This window comes from Diabrotica virgifera, chromosome 3 (genome assembly GCF_917563875.1).
Source record: "Diabrotica virgifera virgifera chromosome 3, PGI_DIABVI_V3a".
Taxonomy (NCBI): Eukaryota; Metazoa; Arthropoda; class Insecta; order Coleoptera; family Chrysomelidae; genus Diabrotica; species Diabrotica virgifera.
Genome location: NC_065445.1, coordinates 91,003,695 through 91,019,589, shown reverse-complemented (window position 1 = coordinate 91,019,589; position 15,895 = coordinate 91,003,695). Strand labels below are relative to the sequence as shown.

General features: G+C 32.9%; 1 protein-coding gene across 2 annotated transcripts in view; it reads right to left on the bottom strand.

Annotated features, from left to right (window-relative positions):
- Positions 1-15,895, bottom strand: part of LOC126881912 (sprouty-related, EVH1 domain-containing protein 2) — a 285,065-nt gene that overhangs the window by 28,957 nt on the left and 240,213 nt on the right. For both annotated transcript variants that reach the window (XM_050646642.1, XM_050646641.1), the window contains exon 4: positions 3,080-3,153. In XM_050646642.1, coding sequence (XP_050502599.1) covers positions 3,080-3,153 — 74 coding nt within the window. The remainder of the gene's footprint in view (positions 1-3,079; positions 3,154-15,895) is intronic.

The following is a 15,895-nucleotide window of genomic DNA, read 5'->3' as shown; positions in this document are numbered from 1 at the left end:
GCAATAATAGCACCCGGTTGTTTGATATTATTATTATCCAAAATGATTAATAAAGTAAACAATAGTACAAGGAGTAATTTGTAATTTAAAGAATACGTTTTATATCCATAGGATATTGAAAATTGAATTTTATTAAAAATATACAAATATTCAACCAATTATTCTTGCACAACTGTTCTATACATTTAACTAGGAAAATTAATACCTAACCTAAGACAAGTCAGACAAGTTCCTTGACAAAATGGGAGAAAAGAAGATGGTTTTCTTCTGATGGACTCTGAAGAAGAATATACTCTGAACAAAATGGGATGGACTTTCTGGAAAAGGTACAATGTAGTAAAAGCATTTCAATTTTAATCTATTTGTCCTTTGTCCAACATGTGTTATGTTAGTTTTATCCTTAATTTCAATTAAAACAAATGTCTACGACATTCTGGGATATCTCCCTATCTGACGAAATGCACCTGCTGAGACTCTGAGAGGGAAAGTATACTTGGACAAGATTTAATAAAGTTTGTTGACTTACTGATTGGCCCCGTAGTAGATACATATACACTCACCCAAACTTATATGGAATCACCTGATATTTCTTATTATTTCGTGCGGATTTAAAAAAACGAACACACAAAGTCAAAGAATATTTATTTTAAACAATTTAGTCACAAATACATAACAATTAAATAAAACAGTAAAGTATTTAAACCACAAATTGAAACTAGTTGTTTTAAAGTCAATAGCATCAAAAATTTCAATGTAAAACTAATAATGTTTAAATTGTTTTTATTTTTTTTTTGTTTTTTTGGTAGTCAGTGTTTTCACCTCTAGTCCTTATGCAAGCTTCAGTTTGCGGGGGCACGCTCCTAATCAAATTATCAACATTTTGTTGTGGTAGGTTCATCCATTCTTCAAGAGCAGCTTGTACTAGCTGTGCGGTGTTTTGTAAATTTTCCCGGCGAGCTCCAATTTTTCTTTTAAGCATATCCCACAAATACTCAATAGGGTTAAGCTCGGGTGTGCAAGCAGGCCACTCCAAACAAGGGATACCTTCTGCTTCAATGATGTCTCTAGTCACTTTAATGCTAATGGTATGTGGAGGTCCATTATCATGCATGAAAATTAAATTTTCTCCTGTTGCACCTCTCCAGAGCCTACAGGTTATCAACATACCTGTGAACAGTTAAGGTTGATTGGATGAAAATTAAAGGAGTTTTTTTACGGATCACAATTCCTTTCCAGACCATTACACTTCCCCTTTTATATTTGCGAACAGATCTGACAGTTTTCGTTCTTGCTTGTCTTCCTCGACCTCTTGAAGTACACAATTCCGTTGGTCATCTGATTTTACACAAATCCTGACTTTTTCTGAAAATAGCACATTTTGTCAATTGACAATATTCCAGTTTTGGTGGTGAAGACACCAATTTAGGCGATCAATCTTGTGCTGCCTGGATAACTCGGGAACCCATAACTGTCTCCTGCTGTATACTTCTTGGCACGAACTCTTCTTCTTATCATTTCAACTGAAACAGTTACACCTGTAGCTTCCAAAAGCTGCCTTTGGAGCTGCTGGTGAGAAATGATTGGGTGTCTTCCAGCTGATTGGACAATTAAACGATCGTGACGAGTCGTTATTACTTTTTGGCGACTTTCCCTTCTTTATTTTTGAGCTTTCCTATCTCCTGTTACCTAGCATAGGTTTTAGACAGAACGCCCTGTGTTACACCTAGATCTGCAGCTATGTCCCTCTGAGAACATTACTTGCTCCACAAGACCAATAGTATTTCCCCGTTGAAGGTTTTATAACCCTACATGAGTCATATTTTCGTTTTTAGACGCAAAAGTTAGTTTATTTATTTTCGTTCAATTTGCAACTCAAGCAAATAACCTATACCGTACCGAGCTGTACTATCTGATTGTCTTATCGATTTGTTTATTTTCAATAAAAACCTTTAAACTTCGCAATAATAACAAGTTTTTTTAAAAGAAATAAATATTGTTTTAAAATACATGGATTCCCATGAACTTACTACCCATTTCGGATATTGATATTATTAGTAGACGACACCAAAAAGAAAATTGGCAAAGGTATTATCGAAACACGAGAACTGGTAGTAATTACAAACAAATGCGACCTGAAATTCCCATTAAAAGATGGTTTCATTCTGTATCAAATCGCCATTTTATAAGAGTTATAAATAGATTGAGATGTAATCATGCTCTTACCCCCCTTCATATGTACAGTTTGGGTCTCACAGAGTCACCTAACTGTGAGTGTGGAAAAGAAGGTGATCTACTACATATTCTCCTCGAATGTTCACATCAGTCAGTAAATATAAACAAATTTTATGATAATCTTAATATATTAAAAATTCCACTTCCCGTCTACCTGAACAATTTGATATTTTCTGAAGATATTAATATATTAAAAACAATTTACGAACATATCAAAAACTGTAAATATAGATTGTAGCAATAAAATTTACCCTGTATTTAAGAAATTTTGTTAAAACAAAGCAGGCATGTTTGTTAAAACAAAACAAACATGTTTGTTTTGTTGTTATTTTGTTTTAAATAATCCTGTAGATTTAAGTAATTATTGTATATTATAATTGAAAAAAGAAAAGAACAAAAAAAAGAGAAAAAGAAAAGAAAAAAAAAACGAAAAAAAAACTAAGAAGATGTAAACCTCCGCGAGGATGAATCGGGTTTACGTCTTAGCGTAGTACAAAAAAAAAACAATTTATAAAAAATAACAATAAAAAAATTAATAACAAAAACAAATTAACAATATAAAAAAAATGCAAAAAAATACAAAAAAAAATAAAAATTTACAAAAAAAAAATGAACAACCAAAATAGAGTATTATTTAGATAATAATTGTAGATAATAATGTTAGTTTGTTATGTATTTAGAGTTAGAAATACAGAAAAAATTCCTCTGATTAAAAAATCAAATTTGTTTGTTTTTAAAATAACAAAATGTCTGACTAAAGGCCATCAAATTCACTCAAAAAAAAAAAGTACATGGTGATTCCATATAAGTTTGGGTGTGTGTATAAATCTATACGAACTTTGCTTACCATGAAAACGTCATCATCTCCCACATCTTTCGGACATTTCGGCATAGGTGATACAGGAGAGGTATCCGCAAAACCTAGAACGAAATGTTGTTATTAATATTTGGAACCAAAATTTTTTAAATATAAAAATTAAAGCAAACTTTATAGTACATTTAATTTCTAAACTATCCTATTTCTAGGAATACTATGTCATAGTTCTTTAGAGAATGTGTATTCTATAAAATCCCATTCATAAATCCCAAAACCCATTCATAAATCAATCAATCAGTTCAATTACAAAGGTAGATTGATGGATTTCGTATATAGACGCTTGTTCAATGGAAACACATCTTTGGTCAGGTTAGCCTTGGAAGCAATAATAGGTTTGTTCTAGCAAACAGTCAAACTAGTTAGAAACCGTCAGCAAACAGTTGGTCAGTGAGAGAACATAATACAGTCACCAGTGCTATCCCCTCTACTCGCGCTGGTCCACTATTCGCTGTTGGTTTCAAACCGTTTGAAACTGATGCTAGAACAAACCTAATTGTAATCACTCAACTGATGTTCTGTAATGTTAGTTATGTTTGTAAACATCACACTGTTCAGTTCCTATCATTTGTATTTGACTGTAATTTTGTCTGTGTCTTCTGCACGTCAATACCTTATGTTGCCAAAGTAATGAAAGAGAATCTACAACGAAAGATATAGAGGATATTACAGCATTCACCCTATAGTTTCGAATTATCGCCTTGTGATATTCACATTTTTGGGACACTGAGAAAGGCGCTAAGAGGTAATAATTTTCAGTCGGACAAAGTATAAAATGCAGTAAAAGAATTCTTCGAGAAACAGCCACAAGAATTCTTTAAGCAGAGTATACATCGGTTGATGAAATAATGAAATATGTGTCTTCATTGTAGTGGTCATTATTTATAGATATATTTACAGACAAATTTTTTCTGGGGTAAAGATGGGTTTCACTTGAACAAGCCTCGTAAATACTTATGAATGATTGGAAAATTTTCATTTTCTTTGTTTGACATACTTCTATTAGTATTATTAACGCCAAGCTATTTGCTCTTAAGATGTTGTCGTTAGACGGATATTAACAAATTAATGTTAATGACCATTTTTTCTTGGCTGTTCAAAATATCCGCTCAGTTCCTAATTGCATCTTCTTTTATGTCATGATCCTTGCAACTTTTTGAGAATTAATTGTGTCACTTTTTCGTCAGTATTCGTACATATACTATTGTGTTTTCAATTTATCAATCAAAGGCAAAATGAAAATTAAATTAAATTTTTTTAAATAACGCGGGCACATAAATTTGATACACCCTGTATATTGATCTGTAAATATTTGTTAGAATTTAGTTTGGATGTAAGTGGATTTCTTTTTTAATGAGCTTTCCGATGAACCATTAAAGACTTTTGTGAATAATTAAAGTGAAAAGGACGATGTATTTAGGTTTAAAATGGAAAAAGATTGTTTATTAAGGGAACTATAGAATCCACAGGTAGAGGTAATTATCATTTTCTAGAAAAATGGTTTAAAAGAAAGTTTGGAATTTTAATATCTTTGTTTCAACCCGAGTAAATGTTGTAGAGTTTCCCCGAAAGTAATTAAGATGGTCGGAATAAATTTGAAAGAATGACTGTTTGTTTATCGAATGGAAAAGAGAAATGTTTCTGATTCTTGGCAATTTGGAAGGGGAAAAGTGGTTTGAATGATTGAGTGAGTTTGAAAAAGAAGGCAGTATGTTATTGGCATCGCTGAGGAGCAGTTCGACGTTTTCGTGGATAGACAGTTAACAAGTACCGGAGTTTGTTTGATAGTGGAGAATAGTGCTGAAAAGTGGAACGAGAGACAGATCAAATTGAGACGAAATACCTCTTTGGTTCTGTATTATTGTGAGAAGGAGAGCAGAGAATTTTTGGAGTTTGTGTGAATCGAGTACTGGTCAAAAGAGGCTTTGGCTCGTTGGAGAATTGGTGCTGGTATGCTGATAGTTTTGAAGCTGGAGAACGGAGAGGGCTTTGATGAGTAGCCTTTAACATAGTCAACGAGGGAGAGCTGTTTTGGGTCACGAGAAGACATCAGAGTGAGTGAAGAAAAAGGTCAGTCAACTTATGTGAAAGATATTTTTATGTTCGGAAACTAAAATTTTGAGTAAAAAGCATATGAATTAAAATTCCAATATTTCAAAAAGTAAATAGGAAGTATAGCTAATCTTGCGAATACATAATTTGGTTTTGTTTATTTTGTTGTACCAAAGTCATCGGGAACAAACCGATAAATTGTTTTTTTTAACTAGAATAAATTTAAATGGTAGAAATTTCATTCGGACATCTGTGTCCACAGGTTTTAGATTTGATAGATTTTTAGAGTATCGATTTTGATAAATAAAAGACAATTCTGTATGTTTATTCTATATTTTGCTTTATTTCTTTTCCCTATTTTTTTCCGATTAGGATCAACTAAGAGATACTGAACCCACGAGAGAAGATAAGTATAACGTAAGATAATTTAGACATTTTTTTGATATTATAAAAAGGCACCCTGAGATTTTTTTATTCATTTTTTATGTATGATTTGCGACAATTAAATAATTAATCAAATAAATAATAATTAATATAAAATTAATAAGAAGCAGATCATAACAATACATACTTCTTTTCTATCCCATCCAAAGTTTCTTCACTTTTTGTAATCCGTGGATTCATGGTATGTGCAAAATTCTTTTACTATGTCCATTCACATAATATAATTAAAAAACCTTAATCCAATTTTAATTCGGCTTTTCTATGTCCATCTCTCAGCTATGTTCGACATCCTGAAGACGAAGAATCATATTTGTGAATCATGAGCATGAATCATCGTTTCACGCTCAAAACCCCAATCTAATCCGTTTATTAATTTCAATCATTAAAGTCATTCATAAACATAATTGAACAAGCAACTGAACTTCGTAAGTCCTAGGTTTTCACCGGACGAGACCCGAAGTAGAACCGGAAGTCGATATTTGAACTTTGCGTCGATTGATAGATATAATGATGTCACCAATTTTGAGTCGTTTTTGCCAAACATCCGGTCGTAACTTTTTTAACCGGAAATTATATCAAAACAGGAACTAAATATTCGAGCTCGATTTTTCAATCACATGTACTATTTCTACTAGTATAATTTGGCACTTCCGGTTACAACTTTTTGACTGAAAGTGATAGAAAATAGGAGTTTTCTCGTTTTACTAATGAGCGGCGAACAATATATCGATTTTTACTATTTTAGCGACTTTAAAACAGTATTTCCGGTTGCAACTCTGTAACCGGAAGTCCGGGGTCAAATTTCTCACTATTATATCTGTTCTAATAACGGAGGAGTTGTGTTTACGGACGGACTGACAGACATGGATACCTACTCAGGGTTTTCACATGTTTGTAAATTAGGGTACAAATGAGGTACAATGAAGGTGAAAACAATATTAAGTAATAATTGGCGGGTGTATGGGGAAAGGGATATATGTCGAAAAATGCGCAAAATGAGCTAAGTACACCATACATTCCAAAAATGGATATTACACCTAAAGGAAAAGAGATATAAGTCATTCTACACAAATTTACGTGCGATTTGATATGTGTAAAATGATATAACTGACCAACAATGAGATTTTTAAAGTAATACGGGCTTATGTATACTTATATGTCAAAATAAATGAAATATTCTGTGAATAGAGGTATATGTTCACGGTTCACATATGATCAAAAGCGTTCCAATTTTTTTCTGAATTGCGTTTGGGTTAATAGCTATAAAGTCAACATAAATATCACATACTTTTAAACAATAATTTAATGACAACAGCTAATGACAGGATAATTAACAATAATAAATTACTAATAGTAATAATTAGATATGTTTTGTTTGTACCTGGGCTTTAATAAAAAATGTTTGTGAAAAGAGGCATACGTTCTATTTTTTTCAAAAAATATTTGATATACCTACTCCATAAAATGTGTTCTTGCGTCAGAATTAGATCATACACAGAAGCTAATACATATTTTATTGAAAAATAAAATAGTATTGCATTTACGTCACATAAATCACAAAAATCCGTTTTCCCAAAATTATGCTTTTTTGACATGGGTCTACCCCAAAATCCCGACAGCCAAAATCCCGACAGCCACAATCCCGACGGCCAAAATCCCGACACGCCCGAATACCGACAGGCCAGAATCCCGACAGGTTTGATAAGTTTCTTTTTAACATATAACTACATTTATTTCTTGTTTTTTGTTTATGGTCATCTGTTTTTTATTTTTTGTTACTAAACAAAAGTATTTACCATTTTTTAATATGAACTAATTTTCTAAATAAAATTTCTAACATGGGTATATGAATTAAATTATTTTTTGTGCCAATATATAGTCCAATAATATATGTATAATCAAATCCTGAATTCAAGTTTACTTTCATAATAGATATTATCATGTCACTTACAACCTTCCATTTCAGTAAGTATAGCTTTTATATTATAAAATGAAGTATTTAAATAATTTTTTCTTTTAAAATACATAATAATTAGTACCCGTACTTATTAGTAAGTAATAATTTTTCAATTTCAATACTCTGTAATATGATTTGGTATTGCATTTGAAAAGGAAACAATAAATATTCAAAATGTAGTGGTCGGAATTTTTACTTATGCGAGGATTGTTGCATGTCGGGATTTTGGCCAGTCGGGATTCTGGCTTGTCGGTGTTTTGGCCGTCGGGATTTTGGGCGCCACGTTTTGACATATATCCCTTTCCCCATACACCCGCCAATTGTTCTCGTTAAATCATGTTTTCATTTATCGTTATCATTTCTGGCCTTTCTTCTTCTTGGCTGGCTTTACAACTCAGGGTGAGTCTTCGCCACATCCACTATGGCCCTCATTCTTCTACGATCTTGCGCTTCCATTCCCCATTGTTGTACCCCAAGCCTAGATAAATCTGTTTCAACACATCCTTCCATCTTTTTCTAGGGCGGCCTACTCGTCTCGTCTTAAAAAAAACACTGTGTTTAACACTCTGTCTTCCTCTGATCTTACAACATGACCTGCCCATCTGTGACCTTTCTGTATCAGTTGTTTATTTTATCTTTCTAAAGTTTATGTGGATCAAACACTTGATATGGATATCGGAGAAACCCAATTTGGATTCCGTAGAGGCGTAGGTACCCGTGAAGCTCTCTTTGCATTCAACGTACTAATCCAGAGATGCTTGGATGTGAACCATTCACAAACCAGCCACAAACAGCTAATGGGCGTCCTCAAAGCAAAACAATTACAATACAATGACCTTGGAATTATAACAAATCTATATTATAAACAACAGGCACACATACGTATTAACGAACACACATCAGAAGAGTTCGAAATTAAAAGAGGAGTGAGACAGGGCTGTGTATTGTCACCACTACTATTCAATGCATACTCTGAAGAAATTATGAAAAGAGCTCTTGAGGGAGAAACATCAAGAATAAAGGCCAATGGAACGCCAATTAACAACATTAGATATGCGAACGATACTATCATAATAGCAGACAACCTTTAAGACCTCCAAAAGCTAATGAACAAGTGTAGTTGAGTATGAAGAAGAATATGGATTATCAATAAACATCAAGAAAACTAAATTTATGAGGATATCAAAGACCCAAAAGAATGATGAAAGCCTGACAATTAAAGGTAAAACTTTTGAACAAGTTGAAAACTACAACTATCTTGGCACAATAAGTAATCACACAAACGATTACTCCAAAGAAATCAAAGTTCGAATAGAGAAAGCAAGAACAAACTTCAATAAAATGAGAAAGGTACTTTGTGCAAGAGAACTGAAAATAGACTTGGAGAGGCTGACAAAGTGTTATATTTTCTCGACTCTGCTTTACGGGATAGAAACATGGACACTTAACGCGTCGACTACTAAAAAGTTGGAAGCATTTGAACTGTGGGTGTATAGAAGAATCCTGAAGATATCATGGACCGAGCATGTAACAAACAATGAAGTCATGAGAAGAGTCAACAAAAGACTAGAAATATTGGAAACCATCAAGACACGAAAGCTGCATTACCTGGGGCATGTTATGCGTAATGAGAGATGCAACATACTTCAATTAATTATACAGGGGAAAATTCAGGGCAAGAGAAGTGTAGGAAGAAGAATCTCATGGTTGCGTAACTTGAGGGAATGGTACGGATGCACATCAACCGAACTATTCAGAGCAGCAGCATCTAAGATCAGAATAGCCATGATGATTGCCAACCTCCGTCGCGGAGATGGCACGTCAAGAAGAAGAAAGTTTATGTTAAGTCATCCCAGTATTGTTCGACTTAAAACCATTTATAGAGTAGGTAGAGCAGACGTATCCTCTGATCACAGTCTTCTTATTGCTAGGTTTCAACTTCAACTAAAAAAGACGCAAAAAAGCCGCAACAACAATAAACTTAACATACAGAAACTAAAGTCAGAAGAAACAAAAGAAAATCTGAAACACGAAATCAACACAAATCTAGACAGAAACCCAGGAAATAATTGCAACGTAGAACAGCAGTGGCAATTCTTCAAAACCTCTATATTAGAACCAAGTAAGAAAGTACTTACTACAACCAAATGTAAGAAAGAAGAATGGATGACGGAGGAAATTCTAGACTTGATGAATGAAAGAAGAAAAAACAAAACCATTAATAAGACCCGCTATAAACAGCTTCAAAACCAAATAAGAAGAAAAATTAGGGAGGCTAAAGAAACCTACTTCTCTGAAAAATGTAAAGAAATAGAAGAACTGCAAAACACATATGACAACTTCAACCTACATAAAAAAGTCAAAGAACTAGCCGGAATAGGAGATAGAAGAACCTCAAATATATTGCTCGACAAAAATGGAAATATTATAATGGAGACAAAACGAAAACTACGACGATGGAAAGAGTATATCGAGGAACTATTTCATGACCAGAGAGAAGCTAGTACATCCGTAGATAGCCAAACGGGAGATGTAGGCCCAGAGATAACCAAATCAGAGGTTAGTCAGGCAATAAACTCTATGAAAACCAATAAATCTGCTGGTCCAGATGAATTGCCTAGCGAGCTGATAAAGTTGGTCAACGAGAAAAACCTGGACATAATAGTAGAACTGTTCAACGCTATCTATACTACTGGAATCATCCCTAGAGAAATGTTGACATCAGCCTTTGTGTGTTTGCCAAAGAAGGTGAATGCAAAAGAATGCAGTGACTACCGAACCATAAGCTTAATGTCACATACCTTGAAAATTCTATTGAAAATTATCCACGCCAGAATACACTCTAAACTGGAGCTGGATATTAGTGACACTCAATATGGGTTCCGCAATGGTATGGGTACCAGAGAGGCATTATTCTCCTTCAACGTGCTGACACAGAGATGTTTGGATGTTAACCATCCTCTTTACGTCTGTTTTATAGACTACAATAAGGCGTTTGATAAAGTAAAACATGATCGACTCATGGAAATCCTAAAAAATAAAAACCTAGATGAAAGAGATTTAAGACTAATAACACACCTCTATTACAATCAGCGAGCAATAGTAAGAATTGAAAAAGAAACATCTGAAGAAATGGAAATAAAGAGAGGAGTCAGGCAAGGCTGCATACTATCACCTCTATTATTTAACGCTTATTCTGAAGAGGTAATGCGAGAAACTCTGGAAGATGAAACAGTCGGCATAAGAGTAAATGGAGTCTTAGTTAACAACATCAGATATGCAGATGATACAGTAATAATAGCCGATAGTTTACAAGACCTGCAAAGACTCATGAGTAAAATAGTAAGGTGTAGTAGGGAGTACGGACTCTCTCTCAATATCAAAAAGACGAAGTTTATGAAAATTAGTAAAAACAACCATAATACTAACGAAATCTTGATAGTAGAGGGCCAGCAGATCGAAAGAGTAAAAAAGTACACTTACCTAGGAACACTTATAACAGAAAATAATGACTACACTGCAGAAATAAAAGTCAGAATCGAAAAAGCACGTTCTAATTTTATAAAAATGAAAAAGGTCCTATGTAGCAAAGATTTAACATTAGCTCTTAAAGTACGCCTAACAAAATGTTACGTCTACAGTGTTCTATACTATGGAGTGGAATCATGGACGTTAAATGTAGAGACAATGAGACGACTTAACGCCTTTGAAATGTGGACCTATAGAAAAATTATGAGGGTTTCCTGGGTAGATAGAGTTACAAACAATGAAGTACTGAGAAGAATAGGTAAAGAAAAGGAAGTTGAACTTACAATTAAAGAAAAGAAGCTACAGTATCTCGGACATGTGATGCGGGGCGAGAAGTATGGTATCCTACGACTCATAATGCAGGGAAAGATAGATGGCAGAAGAAGCATCGGAAGAAGACGAATTTCATGGTTGAAGAACCTGAGAGAGTGGTTTGGATGCAGCTCGAAACAACTATTTAGAGCTACTGCCTCAAAAATTAAAATAGCTATGATGATTGCCAACCTCCGTAGCGGAGATGGCACCTGAAGAAGAAGAAGAAGAAGAGTAGGTAGAGGTAGAAGGTAGAGGGAGAACTAGATATTCAATGCTAGTTGCAATGATTATGGTCCCATTAATATGTTATTGTTTTCACCTATTTTGGAAAAATGTGAAAACCTTGATTTTCCATGTCTGTCTTGCCGTCTATAAACACAACTCCTCCGTTATTAGACCAGGTAGAATGACAAATGAGGTCTCGAATTAAAGTTTATTACCCAAGGATAGTATTAAAGGTGAAAAATTTGACTTCGGACTTCCGGTTTCAGAGTTGCAACCGTAAGTACTGTTTTAAACACTCCGAAATGATACAAGCGATATATTATTCGACGCGCCTTAGCAAGATGAAAACAAATATGTACTTTCGTATCATTTCCAGTTAAAAAGTTCTAACCAGAAGTGCCATAATATAGTGGCAGAAATCGTACATGTACATACCAATCGACATGTATTGAAACGTCGAACTTGAATCATTAGTTTCGGTTTTGACGTCGTTTCCAGTTAAAAGGTTATGAAGAAGTGACTCAAAATTAGTGAAACCATACAGGGTGATTGATTAGTAGGGTAGAAGAGCTCAATAGCTTCGCCGTAGTAATAGATAGCAATAAAGTTAATAACAAAAATTTTAGCCACCTTTGAGCTTCACATTACAAAATTAGTTAGAATGTTACAGGGTGTTCGATAACACAGTGGCAGACCAAACTTATGTTTTTTTAAATGGAACACTCTATATTTTATTTTAAATTCGAAATCCTGTTAACTTCTGCATCACAAAAATATAAAGGTTTGTTATGTTATACAGGGTATTTACAAAGTTATAACCAATTTTATATGAAAATCGTAACAAGTTCAACTCCCTGTATAAATAAAAATAAGCAAAACAACAATGGTTTATTAATGCCATATTTTTTAACGTATTGTCAAAATTTTCAAGAATGGTTGATATTGCTAATTTTCTTTATATCAAATACAGGGTGAGTCAAAACGCAAGTACATTATTTTCTCAGTAATTTTAAATGGAACAACCTGTATTTTATATCACTATTGAAAAGTACCATTACCGTACTTTAATTTTTAGATAACATTCCCTATGTCTAAATTTATTAGTTTTCGAGATATTTTCATTTTTCAATGGACCACTAGCGTGGCCACCCAAATCACCAGAATTTAATAAACTGGACTGATTTTTTTGGGGTTACGTTAATAATGAAGTTTATAAAATACCTCCAACAACAAGGGATGAGATGAAAAATAGAATACAAAGTGTATTTCGATGTGTTAATTTACAAATGCTCCGTAGAGTAAGTAGCTCATTCAATGATCGTTTTTAGGCGTACATAAATGTGTTAGGAGATAATTTTGAACACCTTATGTAATTAAATATTAAAAATATTTTATTAAAAGTAGCTTCCAATTTTTTCAAACATGTTTTTTTGCAAAATGTATTACTGATAAATTATGTTTCGTTCTTTATTTGTTACATTGTTACATTTACATACAAAAGTAGTGTTTAATTGTCTTCAAAAAATATTGTATTTTGTGTTTGTGTGTTTTTTGTAAAATTTATTACTAATTTTCTTTGTTTATTTGTTGCATTTACATAAGAAGATAGTTTTTAATTGTTTCAAAAATGTTGCATGTAGTGGTTGTGTTTTTGTTTGTAAAATGTATTACTAATAAATTATTTTTATTTCTTTATTTGCTACAGTGTTACATTGATTACCGGATTGATAATCGGTAATCTTCAATTGTCAATTCAGTCATGGCTTACTTAAAATTTAGATAAATTTAAACACCTAAAATAATTTGCTCTGAAAAATGAAAATATCTCGAAAACTAATAAATCTGGGCATAGGGAATGTTATATAAAAATTAAAGTACGTTAATGTTATTTTTCAATAATGATATAAAATACAGGGTGTTACATTTAACATTACTGAGAAAATAATGTACTTGCGTTTTGACTCACCCTGTATTTGATATATAGAAAATTAGCAATATCAATAATTCTTAAAAATTTTGACAATAAATAAAAAAATATGGCATTAATAAACCATTGCTGTTGTGCTTATTTTTATTTATACAGGGAGTTGAACTTGTTACGATTTTCATACAAAATTGGTTATAACTTTGCAAATACCCTGTATAACATAACAAACCTTTATATTTTTGTGATGGAGAAGTTAACAGGATTTCGAATTTAAAATAAAATATAGGGTGTTCCATTTAAAAAAACATAAGTTTGGTCTGCCACTGTGTTATCGAACACCCTGTAACATTCTAACTAATTTTGTAATGAAAGGCTCAAAGGTGGCTAAAATTTTTGTTATTAACTTTTATTGCTATCTATTACTATAGCGGAGCTATTGAGCTTTACCCTACTAATCAATCACCCTGTATATCAATCGACGCAAAGTTACACGAAGAGTCAAATATCGACTTCCGGTTTTACTTGTGGTCACGTTGGATGAAAACCTAGGATTTACAAAGTCGAATTACTTGTTTATGAAGAACAGTCTTCATCGTAAATGATTTAAAATCCAACTCATTCACACGTATATGTTCCTTGTTTACTATATGATGTGAAAGAGAGTTAAAAATATCTATTCTATATTGGATTATTTTTGGTTCAACTAATAGTCTTTAATAGAGCACGGCTATCGTCACGCTTCATAAATCCTCTAAAAGCATTTTAAGCAATTTTGTAAAAAATTCGCCACCTACGGATCTATGTACCTTCAATAGATCCACCAACAATGACGTTACGCCCATTCATATTTTTTCACAAAAAAGGTAATAAAATTCCTCACTCAAAGAGCTTTAGAAAGATTCCAAAAAGCCTCATATAGCGTAAACTGTGCGTCACATTCTTTCATTTTTCTATTTTTAGACCCATCTCGTTGAAATGTCCTTAATTTTTAGTTAATTGATGTAATTGTATTAACTTTTGTCCTATTCCGTTTCATAAGAGTCTTCGGCAGAGGCGCACAGAAATTTTGATGGTAAATGTTTTTTAATTTACGTGTAAAAAGCTAAATATAGTTCGGATGCAAGAGTTAATATTGTCTGTAAGTCTCTAATTAGTTATACTCATCCAATCTGAATATACTGACAAGTACATAACATATGACCGCAATTATTATTAACCACATCCATAAAATCTCATCATCATCATTAGCCGCTTTGAGTCCAATGCTGTACAAAGACCTCCCGTAAATAATTTCATTGCATTCGATCTTGAGCTCCCTGAATCTAGTTGTGCTGGATGCACCCGATGTCGTCCAACCACCTTGTTGGAGGACGTTCTCGATTACGATAAACATCGTGTGTAGGTCTCCATTATAAAATTCTCTTGGTCCGTCTTCCTTCTTTCAATCTGGTAACATGTCCTTCCCAGTTACATTTTAGCGTTGTAATTCTTTTACTACGTCTGTAATACCAGATGTTTACCTGACTAATTTATTTTAAATTCTGTCCCTGAGGAATATATTTAACATTGACATCTACATTGCTCTCTGTGCCACTGTACTTACATCAAATTGTTGTAATGTAACCAACTCAATTTACATCCCACGTGTTATGAAGGTCCATACCTTACCTAAGGGCATTATTCTGTTTCATCTATATCCATCATATGGAGTTTTAATTAAGTATGCACCTTTAATGCAACTATATAATATTTAAAGGGTTTTTACCCTAGTATTCCTTGGTGGCTCAGCTGGCATCCAACATGATGATGATTAGGGTGGGTCGAAAAACAATAATGTTTCATTTTTTAATCGCTATACCGCGGAAAACTTGCCTTTGGGGTATATAAGTAAAATGCAAAGTAAAATAAAGTTATATATTAAACCCCCAGCTAGCGCATCATACTTAAAATTTAGTTTTTTTCAGAAACCAAGACATTTTTCAATTATTTTTACAATCTTTAGCCAATAATATTTAAACGTGCTATAGTGAAAACTGTTTAGTTAATAGTTTAAAAAATAGGAAATAAATTTGAAACAGACAATATCTTTTAATTTGCGGTAGCGCAAAATACTAAAAAATTGTTAAAATTCACATATTAGCATCTTAAAAGAAGGTGTGGTCTAGTATGTTGTGTTGGGTGTTAATAGCACAATCCATTTTTTGTTCTTTTACTTTACACCCCATTTAATTGGAATATAATTATTATAGTGTGTTTAAAGTTATAAAGGATATAAATAAAACAACTTATAATTTTAATAACATGTTTAACTGAAACAAAAAAAAAACCAAATTGTAGCCAA